We start from the raw sequence: 19,092 nt of genomic DNA, 5'->3' as shown, positions 1-19,092 counted from the left end.
AGCCATGACTGAAACACATCAAATACAGTAAGCAATCTATGAGTTCATAAAAATACTTCAAAAAACAAACAAACAAAAAGCCTCTTTAGATGCCTTTGAAGACACAAGTCATTATTCTGAAAATTGGTAAATAATGGCAAAGCATGTATTCTGGGTTTTTTTTTTGTTTGGTATACACAATGTATTTCTAGGAAACCAAATAGCTGATGAGGACAAAGTCCTATTTTATAGAATAAATTCAAAGAATAATGTGGAAGAACTAATAGAATTGGAAAAACCATCACTGTGCATCCTCTGATGAGATGTTGGATTTAGGGATTTATTTTTTTTAAGAGTTTCTTTGTTATATTTTTAGTTGGAGGAATTTGAGTCATAATAACAGCCTTATTGTCCTTTTCTTTGACATATTTTATGGCTTAAATAATAATACTAAATAGGTCTTTTGAAAAATGTAGAGTCAATCTAACAAGAACCTATGCAGAAAGACTTAGATTTAGGTCTTCCCCAAACAACAACAACAAAAAAAGCAAAATCAGGAACCTGAGAAAGACTTCTGATACATTAGCTTAACATCTATATTCTGATCTTCTTTAGCTGATTGTTTAGACAAGAAACTCACCTTTTTGCTTGAGCCAAAAAAATTTGTGACTCAGAAAAGTGAGTTAAGTTTCTGTCACTCAAGTCACAGAAGTCCTAAAGAACAGATTCAGCAGCCAAATTAATGGTGATCCCCTAGAGGATTTTTTTTCTTAAGATCAATGTCATTCATTTCATTTTCCACACCATCCAACTCCCTTCACCATTAGTCATATGCCAGGCATTTGATAATCAATGGTAATGATTGATTTAAAGAAACCATTAACCATTAACCATTTTAAACTGAAGATAAATTAGGAAATCTGTTCAGGCTCCCAAACATATCAGAACATGACTTACCCAAAGAGAACTGTAACTGCTCCTGAGACAAACATTCCTGCTACAAACATAAATTTTGCTCCAATATGTACAAGCTATAATAAACGTAAAAGAAAATGGTAAATTGATGACTGCTACAAGTCTATACTGACATAAACAGATCCACTGTATCAGGAAACAGAAGATTTGGGGAAGATATATACAGTTAACAAAAGGTAATTCTTTAGTGGAATGACAACACACATTCTTACAAACATGGAAGAAGTTAAAAATCAGTCAGCCATAAGAAGGGAATTGTCAACTGAAGCACAGTTCATAACATACGATGCTGGTTATTTCTGCATCAGTGGAAATTTCAGACTTGTAAATTAGAATAACTCATTACACCATTTAAAAAAAATAATACTTACATATTTTCCAAATACCAAAGATGCCAGAAAGTCAAACAAAGCATAACATCCAAAGATGGTACCAATAACTGTATTGCTGGCTCCTTTCTTTTCAGCCTTTAAAAAAAAAAACAGAAAAGAAAAAGTTTGAAAGATAAACTAGCAACAGTATGGGGAAAAAATGGAGCTACTAGATCAGAGGATCATCCTCCTGTAATCTTATCTGTAAAGCAGTTTCAAAGATTATTATTTCAGAATAAACAGGCTAAGAAAGGAAAGGAAACTGTAGTAAAACTTAGTTCTCTGACATGAAAATAATTCACTCACCAAGCCTTAAACAAATTGTTAACTTTATGATCTTGAGAGAAAAAGAGCAAAACTGGAGGTATCACACCTCTTGATTTTGAAAATAGATTACAAAGGTGTAATAATTAAAACAGTACAATACTGGCCTAAAGACAGACATATGTCTCAATGGAACAGAACAGAGAGCTCAGAAATAAACCTAAACAAACATGGTCAATTCATCTTCCATGAGGGTGCCAAGGACACAGAATGGGGAAGAGATATTCTCTTCAACAAATGATGTCGGAACAACTGGACATCCACATGCTAAAGAATGAAACTGGATCCCTATCTTATACCACCCACAAACTAAACTCAAAGCAAACTAGACTTAAACATAAAATCTGAAACTGTTAAACTTTTTGAAGAAAATGGCAGATGCGGGACTTTTTAAAAATTATTTTTATTGGAGTATAGTTGGTTTACAGTGTTGTGTTAGTTCACTGTACTGCAAAGTAAATCAGTTATACATATACACATGTCTGCTCTTATTTATTTTTCCATATAGGTCATGACATTGGTCTTGGCAATGATTTCTTATATGTGACACCAAAAATCTAAGCAACAAGACAAATCAAACAAATGGAATTACACTGAACTAAAAAGCTTCACAGCAAAGAAAATGATCAAAAGAGTGAAAGGGCAATCTACAGAATGGGAGAAATCTATCTGTAAACCATCTCCATATAAGTAGCTAATATCCAAAATATGTAAGACTCTCCTACAATTCAATAATCTATTAATAAAAAACCACCACAAAGAACATGACTTAAAATGAGAAAAGGATTTCAACAGACATTTCTCTAAAAAAGAGACATACAAACGGCCACCAGGTATAAGAAAAGCTGCTCAAGATCACTAACCATCAGGGAAATGCAAATTAAAATCATAATGAGATATCATCTCACAGCAGTTAGGATAGACAGCAATAATTGAAAGCACAGAAGATAACAAGTGTTGGTGAGGAGGTGAAGAAATCAGAACCCTTATACACTGTTGGCAGGAATGCAGAATGGTGCAGCCTCTATGGAAAACAATATGGAGGATCCCCAAAACATTAAAAACAGAACTACCATATAATCCAACAATCCCTCTACTGTGTATATACCCAAAAGAATTGAGAGCAGCGTCTCAGAGATATTTGCAATCCCATGCTCACTGTGGCACTAGCTGAGATAATACAGAAACAACTAAGAAATAGCTAAGATAATATAGAAATAACCCAAATGTCCATTGACAGATGAATGGACAAAGAAAATGTGGTATATACATAACACAGGATATTATTCACCTCAAAAATAAGGACATCTTGGCATCTGCAACAATATGGATGAAACTTGAGGAAATTATGCTAAACGAAGTAAGCCTTCACAGAAGAACAAACACTGCATGATTCCGCTTGTATCAAGTATCTACAATAGCCAAATTCATAAAAGCAGAGCTTAAAATGGTGGTTGTCAGGGACTTTGGGAAGGAGGAAGTGGGGAATTATAGCTCTTTGGATATAAATTTTCTGTTAAGTAAGATAAACTCATGTTATGTTCTCACCACAAAAAGAAGAAGAAGAAAGAAAAAGTCCACAAGAAAACCCAAGGGATTTTTTGGAGGTGCTGAATAAGTTTAGTATTTTGATTGCAGTGATGAGTGAAGAGGAACTAAAAAGCCTCTTGATGAAGGTGAAAGAGGAGAGTGAAAAAGTTGGCTTAAAACTCAACATTCAAAAAACGAAGATCATGGCATCTGGTCCCATCACTTCATGGGAAATGGATGGGGAAACAGTGGAAACAGTGTCAGACTTTATTTTTCTGGGCTCCAAAATCACTGCAGATGGTGACTGCAGCCATGAAATTAAGAGACGCTTCCTCCTTGGAAGGAAAGTTATGACCAACCTAGATAGCATATTCAAAAGCAGAGACATTACTTTGCCAACAAAGGTCCATCTAGTCAAGACTATGGTTTTTCCAGTAGTCATGTATGGATGTGAGAGTTGGACTGTGAAGAAAGCGGAGCACCGAAGAATTGATGATGCTTTTGAACTGTGGTGTTGGAGAAGACTCTTGAGAGTCCCTTGGACTGCAAGGAGATCCAACCAGTCCATTCTGAAGGAGATCAGCCCTTGGAGTTCTTTGGAAGGAATGATGCTAAAGCTGAAACTCCAGTACTTTGGCCACCTCATGTGAAGAGTTGACTCATTGGAGAAGACTCTGATGCTGGGAGGGATTGGGGGCAGGAGGAGAAGGGGATGACAGAGGATGAGATGGCTGGATGGCATCACTGACTCAATGGACAACGAGTCTGAGTGAACTCCGGGAGTTGCGGATGGACAGGGAGGCTGGTGTGCTGCGATTCATGGGGTCTCAAGGAGTCGGACACGACTGAGCAACTGAACTGAACTGAACTGAACTGATGACATCATAGATGGTGTGCATGTGTCTAAACTCATCAAGATAGATATATTAAATAAGTGTAAATTTTTGTATAAGAATTATACCTCAATAAAGTCTGCCCCCAACCAAAATAAGAATTGTTAGCTTTAGCAGGCCAAAATCAGAATTAGAGTATAAACAAAACAAAAAGCCTTGGTTGAGGAAAGGTAAGCTCTGCTTCTCCTGTAGAACTAAGCCAACAGTTGATCTTGAAATGCTTTCTTTTTGGTATATTTGAGTTCATAGAATATATACTTATTCATCTCTGCCCCCAGTTTTTGGCACAGAACTCTGACTATCCTTGTAACTTCCTTAGTGATCAGAGCCCTAGGAGTAATAATGTTCTAATATTCGGTCTTTGACCCTGGTTCCTGACACCAAGCTCCTAGTCCCTTGGCATCTCTGGGTGACTCTTGGTGATTCCTGCTTGGGGATTAGTCACCAGAAAGACCAAGCCATGATTAGTTTAGAACTTTTGGTTCCACACCCCATTCTCCAGAGAAGGGCTGGAAACTGAGTTAATGATTGATCATGCCTATGTGATTAAGTCCCCATAAAAATCCCTAAGGTGTGGGACTTGGGGACCTCTGGGGTCAGTGAACACATGGAGGATCTGGGAATGTGGCTCACCTGCAGGGGACATGGGAGCTGCATGCCCCTGCCACATACCTCCCGCTCTGTATCTCTTCCATCTACATGCCCAGCTATATACTTTATTACATCCTTTTATAATAGTGTTAAGCAAGTGTTTCCCTGAGTTGTGGAAGCCATTCCAGCAAGTAACTGAATCCTAGGTGGAGAGGTGGGAGGGTCATTGTGTCTTGCCTAAAGTTTTACCTGTAAGTTCAAAGGATTTGCTAACAAAAGAAACCATTCATTACACACAAATAATTTCAATTTTTTAGATTTGGCTTAATTTCAACATGCAGTCATTAAAAAAAAAACAAAAGAAATAGAAACAAGAGAGAGAACTAACAGACAATACACCACCAAACTGAGCCAACAACCTACATCCAGACTTGAACAGTGCTGGGAAGTCCCTTGTTAATAGCAATCTGGAGTCACAATGGGAAAGGGTCCTGAGTGGTGTGTCCACCCCATGGGTGAGACTTCAAATTGTGGTTAGGGGTCTCCCACTTATAATCCCAGGCCTCAAACTGATATCATCATCAGTTTGCATGCAAAGCTGCAGCTCTGGCTTTGGGGTTCTTTGTTAACTTTTACACTGCAGTTTGCTTCACTTTGTGAGTCATAGGATTTTGTTAGACCCCAGGGATTGGCCAGATTTTCAGAGGCTCGAGAATTCCAAGACCCACTCCTTTTCTTATCTAAGCACTAGCTGTGCTTGGAGGCAGGATCCGCGGTGTCCAGGCAGGTCAGAAATAGGTCAGAGGCCCAGTCTCCTGCTTCTGAAGCCTGAACAAGGTTTCCTCCATTTTAATTTCCCTAACACATGGGAGGGAGACAAGAGGCACAGGTTCAATCCCTGGGTTGGGAAGACCCCCTAGAGAAGGGTATGGCAACCTACACCAGTATTCTTGCCTGGAGAATCCCATGGACAGAGGAGCCTGGCGGGCTACAGTTCATAGGGTCGCAAAGAGTTGGACATGACTGAAGAAGCTTCACACACACACACACACACACAAAACACATGGGAACCTGTAACTTGTAGCCAAGTTGGATGGAAGCTGGGGCTAACATGGAGACCTACTACTTGCAATTGGCATCTGAAGTGGAGGGCAGTCTTGTGGGACTGAGCTCTTAATTTGTGGGGTCTGGCCTAATACAGATCAGCATTAGAACTGAATTGAATGGCAGGACATCCAACTGGTGTCACAGAGAATTGCTTGGTGTGGGGAAAAGATCTACACTGCTGCTGCTAAGTCGCTTCAGTTGTGTCTGACTCTGCGACCCCATAGATGGCAGCCCACCAGGCTCCCCCGTCCCTGGGATTCTCCAGACAAGAACACTGGAGTGGGTTGCCATTCCCTTCTCCAATGCATGAAAGTGAAAAGTGAAAGTGAAGTTGCTCAGTCATGTCCGACCCTCAGCGACCCCATGGACTGCATGCAGCCTTCCAAGCTCTTCTGTCCATGGGATTTGCCAGGCAAGAGTACTGGAGTGGGGTGCCATTGCCTTCTCCAAGACCTACACATCTGGTGTCAAATGTGTTGTGAGTGTGGTAGCAGTGTGAGCATAAAGGTGAAACACACGGGAGGAAGGTTTTCCAACTCAATATCACATTTAGTTACAGGATCAAATGCCACTAAAAAAACCCAAAACTCCCAAACAACCACTTTACTTTGCTGGTCAAAAAAATCTAACAGAAAGTTCCTTAAGCTAGTACATGAGTCATCCCAAGGACCATTCAGACCATTCAGTTCTCTATTTCTAATACCAACTACCTAACAGTTCATAGAAGATAAAGTTTCCTTTCCTGACATCAATGACACAGATGAAAGAAGCTCCCTCTCCTCCCAACATGCTGCTGAAACATTTGGAGTAATTTATCACCCATCAATGATTCCTATGATTGTTTATAGACTACTCTATCATGGCTCCTAAATTTGCTACACGTGGTGGTGCTGCTGCTGCTGGTGCTTTAATCACTAAGTTGTGTCCGACTCTTATGACCCCAGGGACTGTAGCCTGCCAGGCTCCTCTATCTATGGGATTCTCCAGGCAAGAATACTGGAGTGGGTTGCCATTACATTCTCTAATTGCTATAGATGATATAGTGTTTATTCTAAAACTGCTTCTTTTGAACTTCAAATGCTACTATTAGTTGTGTTGTACAACTGAACAGACAGAGGTTTGAAAACCTTTCTAAAACCTTGGAATTATGGTGGATCCTTAGACCAGGTTCTAGCTATAACCATTTAAGAGGTTAAAATATGAGATTTTAATTAATTTAATTAATAAAATATTAATTTTTTGAGATAAGATTGGCAACTTGGCAAACCATGAAGCACTAAGTCTGAAACACACATCTGTCCTCTCGGGCAGTCAGTGGTCATTTATCCAGCACCTTCTATGCATCACATAGGAGCCAGCAGTGAATATTTATAATTAGAAGATGTGACTTAGATTCATCCTTTGCCAGGGCTTCAGCTCTTCCACAAATCACTCTACTCTGAATACAGAAATGTGTGTGTACACACATACTCCCTTTAAAATCTGTCATCTACAACAGCCTTAATTCTATTTATTTATCTTTTCACTCTAACTACATTTTTTAAGATAAAAAATAAGTTTATCACTTCCTATAGTAAGTTATGATAACCATTCAATCCTTGTCTTTAAAAATATATATTCTTACATTGTGTTTCTAAATAAAGCCTACATTTCTCAAAGCATCATACCACAGGAAACCAGATGGGTGAACTCTATCTTTTTCTAATTTTGGCCCTATCACATGGCTGGTGAAACTTCCAGACTAGGGATTGAATCTGTATCCCCTGCAGTGGAAGCACAGTCTTAACTCTTAGACCACCAGGGAAGTCCAGGTGAACTCTACTTTTCATTGCTAAACTATAGGAAGGAAAGGCCCTCTCACTCTGGGAAGCACTACCTACCCCTGAAGTGCAGTCCCTAAGTGCCTGGTTGTGGGAGAGAGTGGAGAAGTTGAACCTAGAGCATTCTAGAAACTGCTTGGGTGGCATTTTGGCCCATAATTTGATGAGACTCAGGATTAACCATTTCTTTGACTTAAAGCTCAACATTCAGAAAATGAAGATCATGGCATCCGGTCCCATCACTTCATGGGAAATGGATGGGGAAACAGTGGAAACAATATCAGACTTTATTTTTCTGGGCTCCAAAATCACTGCAGATGGTGACTGCAGCCATGAAATTAAAACACGTTTACTCCTTGGAAGGAAAGTTATGACCAACCTAGATAGCATATTCAAAAGCAGAAACATTACTTTGCCAACAAAGGTTCGTCTAGTCAAGGCTATGGTTTTTCCTGTGGTCATGTATGGATGTGAGAGTTGGACTGTGAAGAAGGCTGAGTGCCAAAGAATTGATGCTTTTGAACTGTGGTGTTGGAGAAGACTCTTGAGAGTCCCTTGGACTGCAAGGAGATCCAACCAGTCCATTCTGAAGGAGATCAGCCCTTGGAGTTCTTTGGAAGGAATGATGCTAAAGCTGAAACTCCAGTACTTTGGCCACCTCATGTGAAGAGTTGACTCATTGGAGAAGACTCTGATGCTGGGAGGGATTGGGGGCAAGAGGAGACGGGGACGACAGAGGATGAGATGGCTGGATGGCATCACGGACTCGATGGACGTGAGTCTGAGTGAACTCTGGGAGTTGGTGATGGACAGGGAGGCCTGGTCTGCTGCGATTCATGGGGTCACAAAGAGTCGGACACGACTGAGTGATTGATCTGATCTAATCTTCCATCACTAATCATCATATGAGATAACGGTATAGAGAAAAGAGAGCTCTCACTATTAAAAATGTCTTCACTGGCATCCTAGCCAAAGGTTATTCTGTATGTAGACAGGAACATGGAGTCCATGTTTCTACCACACCAAGCATCAGGGGGTGCCAGGGGGCTCACTGTGTCCCTCAAACTTCTTATGCCGATGTCCTAACTCTCAGTACTTCAGCTGTTGTTGTTGTTGAGTCACTAAGTCATGTCTGACTCTTTGTGACGCCATGGACTGCAACATGTCAGGCTTCTCTGTCCTTCACTATTTTCTGGAGTTTGCTCAAACTCATGTCCATTGAGACAGTGATGCCATCCAACCATCTCATCCTCTGTCACCCTCTTCTCTTCCTGCCTTCAATCTTTCCCAGCATCAGGGTCTTTTCCGATGAGTCAGTTCTTTGCATCAGGTGGCCAAAGTATTGGAGCTTCAGCTTCAGCATCAGTTCTTCCAATGAATATTCAGGATTGATCTCCTTTAGGACTGGCTGGTTTGATCTCCTCACTGTCCAAGGGATTCTCAAGAGTCTTCTCCAGCACCACAGTTCAAAAGTATCAATTCTTTGGCACTCAGCCTTCTTTATGGTCTAAATTTCACATTTTCACATGACTACTGGAAAAGCCATAGCTTTTGACTATATGGATCTTTGTTGGCAAAGTGGTATCTCTGCTTTAAATACACTGTCTAGGTTTCTCATAGCAACTTAGAAGGTGACCTTATTTGGAGAGAGTCTTTGCGGGAGTAACCAGTTGAAAGACGTCACGAAGGGTGGAGTCTAACCCAGTATTACTCGTATCTTTGTAAAAAGGGGAAGTGCCTTCAGAGAGACACGTGTAGAGGGAAGATAATGTGAGAAGACATAGGGAGAAGTTGCCCACCTACAAGCCAAAGAGAGAGGCCTGGGACAGATCCTCTCCTTATAACCCTCAGAAGGAACTGACCCTACCAATGACAATGATTTTGGACTTTAGAGCTGTGAGACAATACATTTCTGTTGTCCCCAGTCTGTGGTACTTTGTCATAGCAGCCCTAGTCACATAGAACAGGTAACTCTAAGGGAAGGTGTTATCAAAGGGGTTGATTGAGATGTGGAAACAATAACTTCCCTGGTGGTCCAGTGGTTAAGACTCCATGTTCCCAATGCAGGAGGCACAGGTTTGATCCTGATTAGGGAACTAAGCTCCCAATGGCCAAGATGTGGCCAAAAAATAGATGAGGAAAGAACATTCATTGGTCAAGTTATATCCATGTTGTTTGCTTAATAGATCTGAAAGTTATTAGTTCTCAAGTCTGGCTGAAAATGTATAGAAGTTACAGCAACTAACATTTATTGGCCCCTCATTATGAGCCATGCTGATCTATATGGTTTCAAACAAGTAAGGGATGTACTTTTAGCTGGCCCCTTTTTATAGATGAGGACACAGACTTGCAAAAGTTACTTGTGTCATGGTCATAGTAGTCCTGTCCGTTTCCATCTTGCACAGGTTCCCACATTCTCTGTGAAAGTGGGATGGGGACTTAGCATGTTCGAGAATCACACACCACAGCAGCAACTGAATACTGCTTTTGACATGCGGATCCTGCTGCATGTTAGGATGGCAAGAACGGTTGTCAAAAGCAAAATTCATTATCCTCTGCCAAAGGAGGAGGGGGCCAGGAAAAGGATGAGTAGAAACATTAATTCTACACCACAAATTAAGAAGAAGGACCTTGTTTTTCCTTGACCTAATTAGCTCGTTAATAAGAAGCATGATGGGGCTTCCCCGGTGGCCCAGTGGTAAAGAAATGGTCTGCCAATGCAGGAGATGAGGGTTCAATCCCCGGGTCAGGAAGATTCCCTGGAGGAGGAAATGGCAACCCACTCCAGTATTCTTGCTTAGGAAAGCCCATAGACAGAGGAGCCTGACAGGCTACAATCCATGGGATTGCACTGAGTCAGGCACAACTTAGCAACTAAACACAAACAAAACAGGAAAGAAAAACAGAATACACAGGGGGAAGAGCAAGTTTTGCCAGTGTGTTTGTCAACCCTAATGCTTTTATTAAAAATGAAAAAGAGCCCACTCTTCATGTCTATACCTTTTAAAGTTAGAATGCTCTCTCTCCTGCATCTTGCAAGCAAAAAACTAAATCAAATGCTTAAAAAAAAAGAAAGAAAGCACACATCCACAGCCTGCTTTTCCTCTGTCTGTATTTCACTGCTGCTAAGTTGCTTCAGTCGTGTCTGGTCCGACTCTGTGCAACCCCATAGACGGCAGCCCACCAGTCTCCCCCATCCCTGGGATTCTCCAGGCAAGAATACTGGAGTGGGTTGCCATTTCCTTTTCCAATGCATGAAAGTGAAAAGTGAAAGTCAAGTCTCTCAGTTGTGTCCAACTTCTGGCAACCCCATGGACTGTAGCCTACCAGGCTCCTCTGTCCATGGGATTTTCCAGACAAGAATACTGGAGTGGGTTCTCATTGCCTTCTCCACTGTATTTCACTAAGAAGAATCTAACACTAGTTACTCTCACTGAGTTCCAGCTGAATCAGACATGCCTTTCTATCTAGTTGGCCACTACTCCTGTTCTTCTCTGTCTTAATTCCACAGCTTCCATTCCTCATTTTCTTCCCCCCAAATCCATATCTGTCCAGTCTAATCTGTCTTGCCCAAACATTTCTGATGACTTCTCACTGACGACATCTTTGACCTGCATAGAAGGACCCTTGCCTTTGAGCACCAACCTGCCTATTCAGATCCTCAGCTCCCATGGACCTTACTGCACCCAGACACAAGCCCCACCATTGTCCATGGTTCCCTAAGAACATGCTATTTACTTTGCTAATTTCGTGACTGTCTCCTGTGAGTTTCTAACCTAGAGGACCCTTGCCTCTCTTGTTCACCTTGGGAACTAACATTTCTCAAGACTCACCTTGGGCTTACCCTGCCAAGTCCCTTTCAGTATTACTCCTTCTCTCCTTCCCTCCCACATCTGCCAGTCTCACTCATCACAAAATTAACCATTCCCATCCCTAGAGTCTCCTTACACTTTGGACATCCTCTTCAAGGAGATTCAAATACTCTGCAACTTTCTTTTCATACTTTTTCCCTCCCAATGGACCGATGAGAGAGGGACATTTTCCTAATTTTTTTCCAACCCTAATACATCCAATACCTAGCATACTCTAAGGTGGGAAATGGTTGAACCTCCCACTCCCATTCAGTAAACAGAACTGAACTGGGCCAGTCACTTAACTTTGAGGTCTGTTTCTTCATTTGCAATAGGATGAGATTCTGACTATTCTGCCTATCTTACAGAGTTGCTCCAGAAACCAAATGGGATAAACATGTTGGGAAGTACACTGAAAACTAAAAAGAACTTAATGGGTACAGGGTTGTACTACTGTTCTTTTAGCAGAGAAGCCATGTTTATCGTCTTTTGTAGCACACAGAAGGAAGGACCATATGTTATCAAAGAAGTCAGAGGACTGGGAAGGACCCCTGCATCATGAGCTGAGGCTTTCCAAGACGGCACGAAGCAGAACACACAGGCATATTGTCCACACCCAGCCAAGACAGTGTCATTTCCTCCGTACTGCACCTCACCAACCTCCAGATTTCAGGTGGATCCTCTAGGGGTTACTCCTTCATGTCTGTGCCATTATCCACAGACCCGAACATCACATAAAATGCTATGATTAGAAGGACCTGATCAATATTAATCAGAATTCCTCCTTGGCACAAATATTGCAACTAGATTCCATACAAAATTCAACTCAGAAAAGGGAGTGGACCATGCCTTCCTAATTCCAAAATATTCATAAACCCAAAATCCAGGAAGCTGTCACTGTCTTAATATAGATCTTTCGCAATAACATTGAAATCTCAGTTATTCAGTGCACTTCCTTTTTTTTTCTTTTTTATCGGTTGCAGAAGCCAAACAGATGAATCAAACTTCATGATGAGCAAAGCAATCTTCAGAAGGTCAATTATATTTAGGTGAATTACTTCTCAAGATGATGTTATTATGACTGATTTTTTTTCCTTCTAGTATCAAATATTCTATAAGAATTCTTCTGTTGGCTTAAGTGCTATACATTATCTTTGCTATATGCAGGTTTTCACATTCTCCATACTGTCAAGTGAAATTTGTCAAAGGCTTTTTAAAAACATTAATAGTTCATATGAATATCAAAATGTCTTACCTCCTTGGGGAAAAAGGGTCCAAGGATAGAATAGCACATCATGGAACCTAAGTTAATGGAAGCTGCTGATATCAGTACAAAAATCTGTTCTCTTGAAAGCCGCCTGGATGTCTCCATTGCACCTCCTGGAGGGCCATCACCTTGAAAGCAAATAGGCTGCAATTAAATATGGTAATTGGGGCTACTGATCAAAGTACAGAAATGTCATTTCTGTGTACAGACAATGTACTCTGAAGGTAATATCTGCTGAGCTAAAGGCTATTTTGAATATAGCATATTTGGTCTAATGTAACACAATCCTTGTATATCACTGCAATTTTCAAAAAATATCACTTTCATTTGCATTACTATTCCCTATTAGAATTTCAGTGCAGAATTTATCAAACCATCTGCTTTGTTTTGCCTTCACCTTAAGGCTTATTTGTTTCACCTTTAATAGATTCTTTCAAGAATGATGAGGTCACAGGATGCTCTCCAAATGGTACTATCCTCTGAAGTAATGTACTTTCTCAGGTTGAAAAGTGAAAGTGTTACTCACCCAGTTGTATCCAATTCTTTGGGACCCCTTGGATTGTAGCCCGCCAGGTTCCTCTGTCCATGGAATTCTCCAGGCAAGAATCCTGGAGTGGACAGCCATTCTCTTCTCCAAGGGGATCTTCCCGACCCAGGGATCAAACCCGGGTCTACTTCATTGCAGGTGGATCCTTTACTGTCAGAGCCGCCAGGGAAGTCCACATTCACAGGTTACTAGCTTCATATGCTACATGGACTCAATCATGTTTTAATCACTTCCTGTTAGTGGTTTATTAAGGTGGCTCAGTGGCAAAGAAGCTGCCTGCCAAGCCGGAGATGTGGTTCGATCCCTGGCTCAGGAAGATCACCTGGAGAAGGAAATGGCAACCACTCCAGTATTCCTGCCTGGAGAATCCCATGGACAGAGGAGCCTGGCCGGCTATAGTCCATGGAATCTGAAACAGTCAGACATGACTTACTGACTGAACAGCAGAAAAATTATTGAAGTGTAAGTAGGAAAAAACAAACTAAATCATTCAATTGGAGAAGTAATACTTACAGTGGCAGCTCCTGGAAAAACAAGTGTCATAAATCTATAAATCAGTAGTGTTTTACAGTAATTACTGGTCTTCTGCATCAATTAACTTAATATTTATTCCCAGGGCTAAATTACCATTTAATTTAAAGACATCAGGTCAATTACTCAGTTCCAAACACCCAGTAAATCTATTTGCAATTTTTAAATTATACATGGTTTTGAAAGAAAAGAAGTTTAAGAAAATATATTTTGTATTTTCTGTATTTTCAGAGGTTGCCATTAAATCTGTGAGACAGAAGCAAGTCTTAAGAAGTTTTAAAAATTTTGGTAGTGGACGAGGAAAGGAACTGAAAGAGTTAAAAGGGTTAGGGGGATAACAGTGGGGCTGGAACTGTCACCATTTGCACTTTCCTAAAGGGCATTCTTATTTGAATGCATTCTTAAACACAAACTACTTAAAAGTAGAGCCACAGAAAGTCATCAGAGACCACATCCTGTCACGCCAGTATCCAAACTTTAACCCTTTCCAGGGAGAAAAAATACCCACTGCCAGGACCCTGCCTTTTCCAATCTCTCTAAAACAAACCAAGCTAAAAGCAATTCAATCGCTGTTAAAGACACAGAACCCAAGCCACAGAGGTGCAACTGGCCTCCGGCTCTCCGTCACCTCCTGGGGGGCGTGGGCCTTCGGGGTCTCCCGGTGAGTCCATATGCGGTGCGCGGTCTCGGCGGCTCCCGGGTCCAAGCCCCTGGGACTCGACCTCGAACGAGCAGAAGCGCAGACGGCCACCGCTCAGCGAGGCCTAGACATCCCTGATTGCCTAAGGACAGCGCGCCTCAGAATTCCACGCAGACCTGGACAACAGCGAGTAGCTCCCGGAGGCGGGGCGGAGAGGGGGCGGAGCAATGACTTTTTTTTTTTTTTTTAAGGCTCAGCCTGTTATCCACCAACAGCCAGGACCTGTTCTGTCCACAAATACTCATGTCTTGTCCATTTTCTTTCTGTATGGGAAAGAAAAATAAAAATGAGTCTGTATTTCATATAACTGAACCCCATATCTTAAAATGAGTAAAATTTAGGAATACCAAGAGTAAGAAAGGAAGCTTATGTAGACACAGAAAAGATAGGTAGTACATAAAATTAAAAACTGGCTTCCCTGGTGGTTCAGTGATTAAGAATGCACCTGCAATGCAGGAGACGTGTGATCCATCCCAGGGTGGGGAAGGCCCCCTGGAGAAGGAAATGGCAACCAACTCCAGTATTCTTGCCTAAGAAATCCCATGGACAGAAGAGCCTGGTGGGCTACAGTCCACGGTGGCAAAGAGTCGGACACGACTGTGAAATTTAAAAATGCAAATGTGAATTAGAAAATTAGGTTTATAACGACTTTTTTTTTTTTTAAGTAAAATCAAGTTTATTTAGAGAGATGCATATTCCATAGGCAGAATGCAGCCCATCTCAGAAGGGAAGAGTAGCCAGGACATTTTACTGAGTGAGTTATTCTTTAGAATGGGTGAATGGTGTAGTGTTTGTAACCACTGAAGCCAGACATTAGTAACCTGGAAATGAATTAACTGATGTGAAGTACTCTGAGTTAAAAAAAAAAAAAATTGCAAGAATTATAATGAATGTTGAAGACACATGGTGGGGTTGCTGGGAGAACCACTTCTGGAAGGAGAGGCTCGAGGTTCAGTTCAGGCACTTGTCCTCAGCGGGACATACCCTCCTTCTGCATTCCTGGGATTGAAATAAGGAGGAAGGAAATTGAAAATATTTTTAAAATTTTTTTCTAGAAATTTCCAAAAAGTGAAACTTGAATTTGCCAAGCAGAAGCAACTATTTGTAAATTATTTAAATTTCATTTATAACATTTACATTGCATTGGGTATTATAAATCATCCAGAAATGATTTAAAGCACATAGAAGGATGTGCTATAGGTTATATGCAAAGGCTATGCCATTTTATATAGGGGACTTCAGCATCTGTGTTGGGGTGTTGGGGGTCCCAGAACAGATACCCTTGGATATCCAGGGATGACTGTACTAGCTGATTGTGACTGCGTCACAGGTCAGTTTCTCCATCTGTGTGACTGGGATTGTAACGCCTGTCATGGAGAGTAGTTGTAAGCACTGCTGATAAAGTATGTGAAGGGCTTGGCTCTGGAAAGTGAAGCCTGCTATGTTATTCTCACCCTCACAATTTTCTGGCACAAAAAAATAGAGGTTTCACTTATCTTCAACTGATTTACTGTTTGGGAAGGGTTAAAGTTTAAGGAATGGAAAATTCTTAATTTGGGGCCAAGATAAAATACAATAACTTAGGACTATTGAGCTACTATCCTGTGCCAGGCATTGTGAATTCAAAAATAAGTGAGCCCCATCCAGTCTCTGCCCTTAGGTAACATATATACTCCCTTCTAGCAGATAAAACAGACACCGATTAACAATTTATTATAATGCAATGCGTTCTGTAAGAGAAACATATTGGAAGAACTGTTTACTTGTATTACAGTGTGTGTCGAAGATTATGTAAACATTTCTGGGAAAGCAAGTAGGTAAGGAGAGCCTGTAGAAACACTAAACAGGATTAGCTCTAGCAAAGTTTTCTTAAAGTGGACTCCAAAATCTTTTTGATCTAACCCCTGCCAGTTTCTCCAATCTTATTTTACTCTACATTCTTGCTCCAATCTAACATCAAACCATAGAAGATAATGTTCTTGAATTACTTATTTGATGACTGCCTTCTCCCTCTCTTTTTTTTTTTGTTCTTTCTTTCCAGACTGTTCTTTAAGCAGCTATTGGATTGCTAGACTGGTCCTCTTACTTATTACTCTACTAAGAAGTTTCCTTAACTTCATCTTCCAATCAATCCTTCAACTGAATTTTTAATTTGTTGTAGGCCTGGCGTGCTGCAATTCATGCGGTCGCAAGGAGTCGGACACGACTGAGCTACTGAACTGAACTGAATTTGTTGTCATCTCTTTCTCTGTATCCCTAGTCCCATTCTCTCCCTATCAACAATAATTCTTGCATGTTTAATACAAAATTTGTTTGTATATATTTTCATAAAATGTACATTTTTGTTTTGCAACTATCTTTTAATTTACATAAAGATTTTGTGGTACATATATTCATACTCCTGTCTTCCTCTCACATCTAACCTCTCCTTCCAATCCTCCTTCCAGATCCTTAGTGTTATCATGGAAAATATTATCATGTTCTTATTTTTCTGCACCCACTGTAACAAATAACATGAATTTGGCAGCTTAAAATAACACAGCCCTGCAAGCCAATAGTTCAAGATCAATTTCACTGAGACAAAATCCAAAATAATCTCTTAATCTCAAGATATTTAACTTAATCACACCTGGCCCCCCCCTTTTTTTTTACAAAAGGTAACATTTATAACTTGCAGGGATTTAGAATTTGGACATATCTTTAGGATCCATTATCAGCCTACCACAACTATCTATTCATGTTTTTATATGTTCATCTAGACATATATACACATATGAAACATTTTTTTTTCTTTACAAACTAAAATGGAATAATAATATGGTCTTTGTTTAAATGTTACCTCGAGTTCAGTCTTACCCCTCTATCCAAAATACAGCCCCTTAACTCTTTGTCTCTTCATCCTTCTTTATTTTTCTTCCTAGTATCTGTATCAATCCAGGTTGCCTGTTTCTATTAAAATAACTGACTTCTGTTCATTTGAGCAGAAAATGAATTTACCCTAAGTTATTTGGTAACACATCAGGAGGGTTGTACACACCACTCAGGGACTACATGCCTAAAACCACACCCAGTGTTTATTGGTTGCGTGGTATAGATCTTTTTCCATCCTCTTACTCTTAACCTATCCATGTCTTAGATATTAAAAATGCATCTCTAATAGAATATATGATTTTTAAAAAATCCATTCTAATGATCTCTATTTTTTTAATTTGAGCAAATAGCTTATTTACATTTAAGGTGAGTATTGACATGGTGGGATGGGATTTAAGTCTACTATTTTAAAAAATTTTATTTACTTATTTGTTTTTGGCTGTGCTGGGTCTTCATTGATGCTTCTGCTTTCCTCTAGTTGTGGCAAGTGGGGCTACTCTTCGTTTCGGAGCACAGGCTCTAGGCGTGGGGGCTTCGGTGGTCGTGGTGCGTGGGTTCAGCAGTTGCGGCTTGAGTACAGGCTCAGTAGTTGTGGCACACAGGTTTAGCTGCCCTGCGGCATGTGGGATCCTCCCGGACCAGGGATCAAACCCATATCTCTCCTGCATTGGCAGGCGAATTCTTTACCACTGAGCCACCAGGGAAGTCCCCTAAGTCTACTATTTTATTATTTGTTTTATATCTTCCCATCTGTTTTTTTTTTTAATTAGTTTCTTTTTTATTATGGTCTTTTTGTCTAATTGAAAACAAATTTTGGAATTACATTGGAATTTATCTATTGTGTTTCTAGCTATGTCATTTTGTGTTATTTTTTAGTGGTTGCTTAGTGTTTTCAAAACACATTCCTAACATTTCTGGTCTATTTTGAGTTAATATTGTAGCACTTTATGCAAAGCATGAGAACCTTACCACCATATAGGTCCAGTTATCCAGTGTCAGCTTCCAATTATTTATGTTCTAGTTTTTGTAAGTATTACAATTTTTTGCTTTAAATAGTTGTATGTATTTTTAATTAATAGGTGTATGTATTTTTAATTAATAAGAGAAAAATAATGTATCATGAATAATACTTTGTAGAAACTCTGGATTCTCTTGTGTTCTTTCAAAGAGTTTTGATTGCTTTTTCTTTTCTAATTTCAGCAGAGTTAAGCTACCTTGACTCAAACTTTATGATTAGATAGCATCACAAACTCAAGGGACATGAATCTGAGCAAATTCTGGGAGATAGTGAAGGCCAGGGGAGCTTGGTGTGCTGCAGTCCAGAGTGTCAGAGATTTGGACAGGATGTTGTGACTGAACAACAACAATGAACAGTACGCGTGTGTACAGGGGCCAATCAGAGATTTAGCTGAGTCTCTACACAGAATCACTACACAGAATACTGGTCTTCGCTTTCTGGCTCTCTCCTTTCTGGGACTACCCCTCCCCTCCATTTTCGGCAGCTGTGTTTGCTCTAAACTCTGTCCTCTGGTTTTCAAGGCAGTAAAATTGAGGCCCTCTGACTATTAGCTGTTCCACGTGGTGCTGACTGCAGGCTCCCCTCATACTGAAAACCATAAACATGGGAATGCAGCCAGTGCCACTCCTTTTCCCAGCTGTCAGTCTCCAACCCCACTCTCCACTTCTTCTGCTTTGGGCCATCCTCCAGGATCTGCAGGTAGTTGTTTCCAAACTT

The 19,092-nt window shown here is 40.4% G+C and overlaps 1 protein-coding gene across 5 annotated transcripts in view; it reads right to left on the bottom strand.

The window, feature by feature from the left end:
* SLC18B1 (solute carrier family 18, subfamily B, member 1) overlaps nt 1-19,092 on the bottom strand; it is a 47,722-nt gene that overhangs the window by 21,830 nt on the left and 6,800 nt on the right. For 3 of the 5 annotated variants that reach the window (XM_010844280.1, XM_010844279.1, XM_010844283.1), the window contains exons 2-5: nt 14,415-14,749; nt 12,697-12,836; nt 1,326-1,421; nt 937-1,010 (exon numbers count right to left, since the gene is read on the bottom strand). In XM_010844280.1, coding sequence (XP_010842582.1) covers nt 937-1,010; nt 1,326-1,421; nt 12,697-12,836; nt 14,415-14,457 — 353 coding nt within the window. In that variant the 5' untranslated portion in view covers nt 14,458-14,749. Of the gene's footprint in view, nt 1-936; nt 1,011-1,325; nt 1,422-12,696; nt 12,837-13,234; nt 13,290-14,414; nt 14,750-19,092 lie in introns of those variants that run through there. The other 2 variants (XM_010844281.1, XM_010844282.1) reach the window with 2 other exon arrangements.

Source organism: Bison bison, unplaced genomic scaffold (genome assembly GCF_000754665.1).
Source record: "Bison bison bison isolate TAMUID 2011002044 unplaced genomic scaffold, Bison_UMD1.0 scf7180017864198, whole genome shotgun sequence".
Classification (NCBI taxonomy): domain Eukaryota; kingdom Metazoa; phylum Chordata; class Mammalia; order Artiodactyla; family Bovidae; genus Bison; species Bison bison.
The sequence above is the reverse complement of the archived record's forward strand: the minus strand, read 5'-3'. Positions and strand labels throughout refer to the sequence as shown.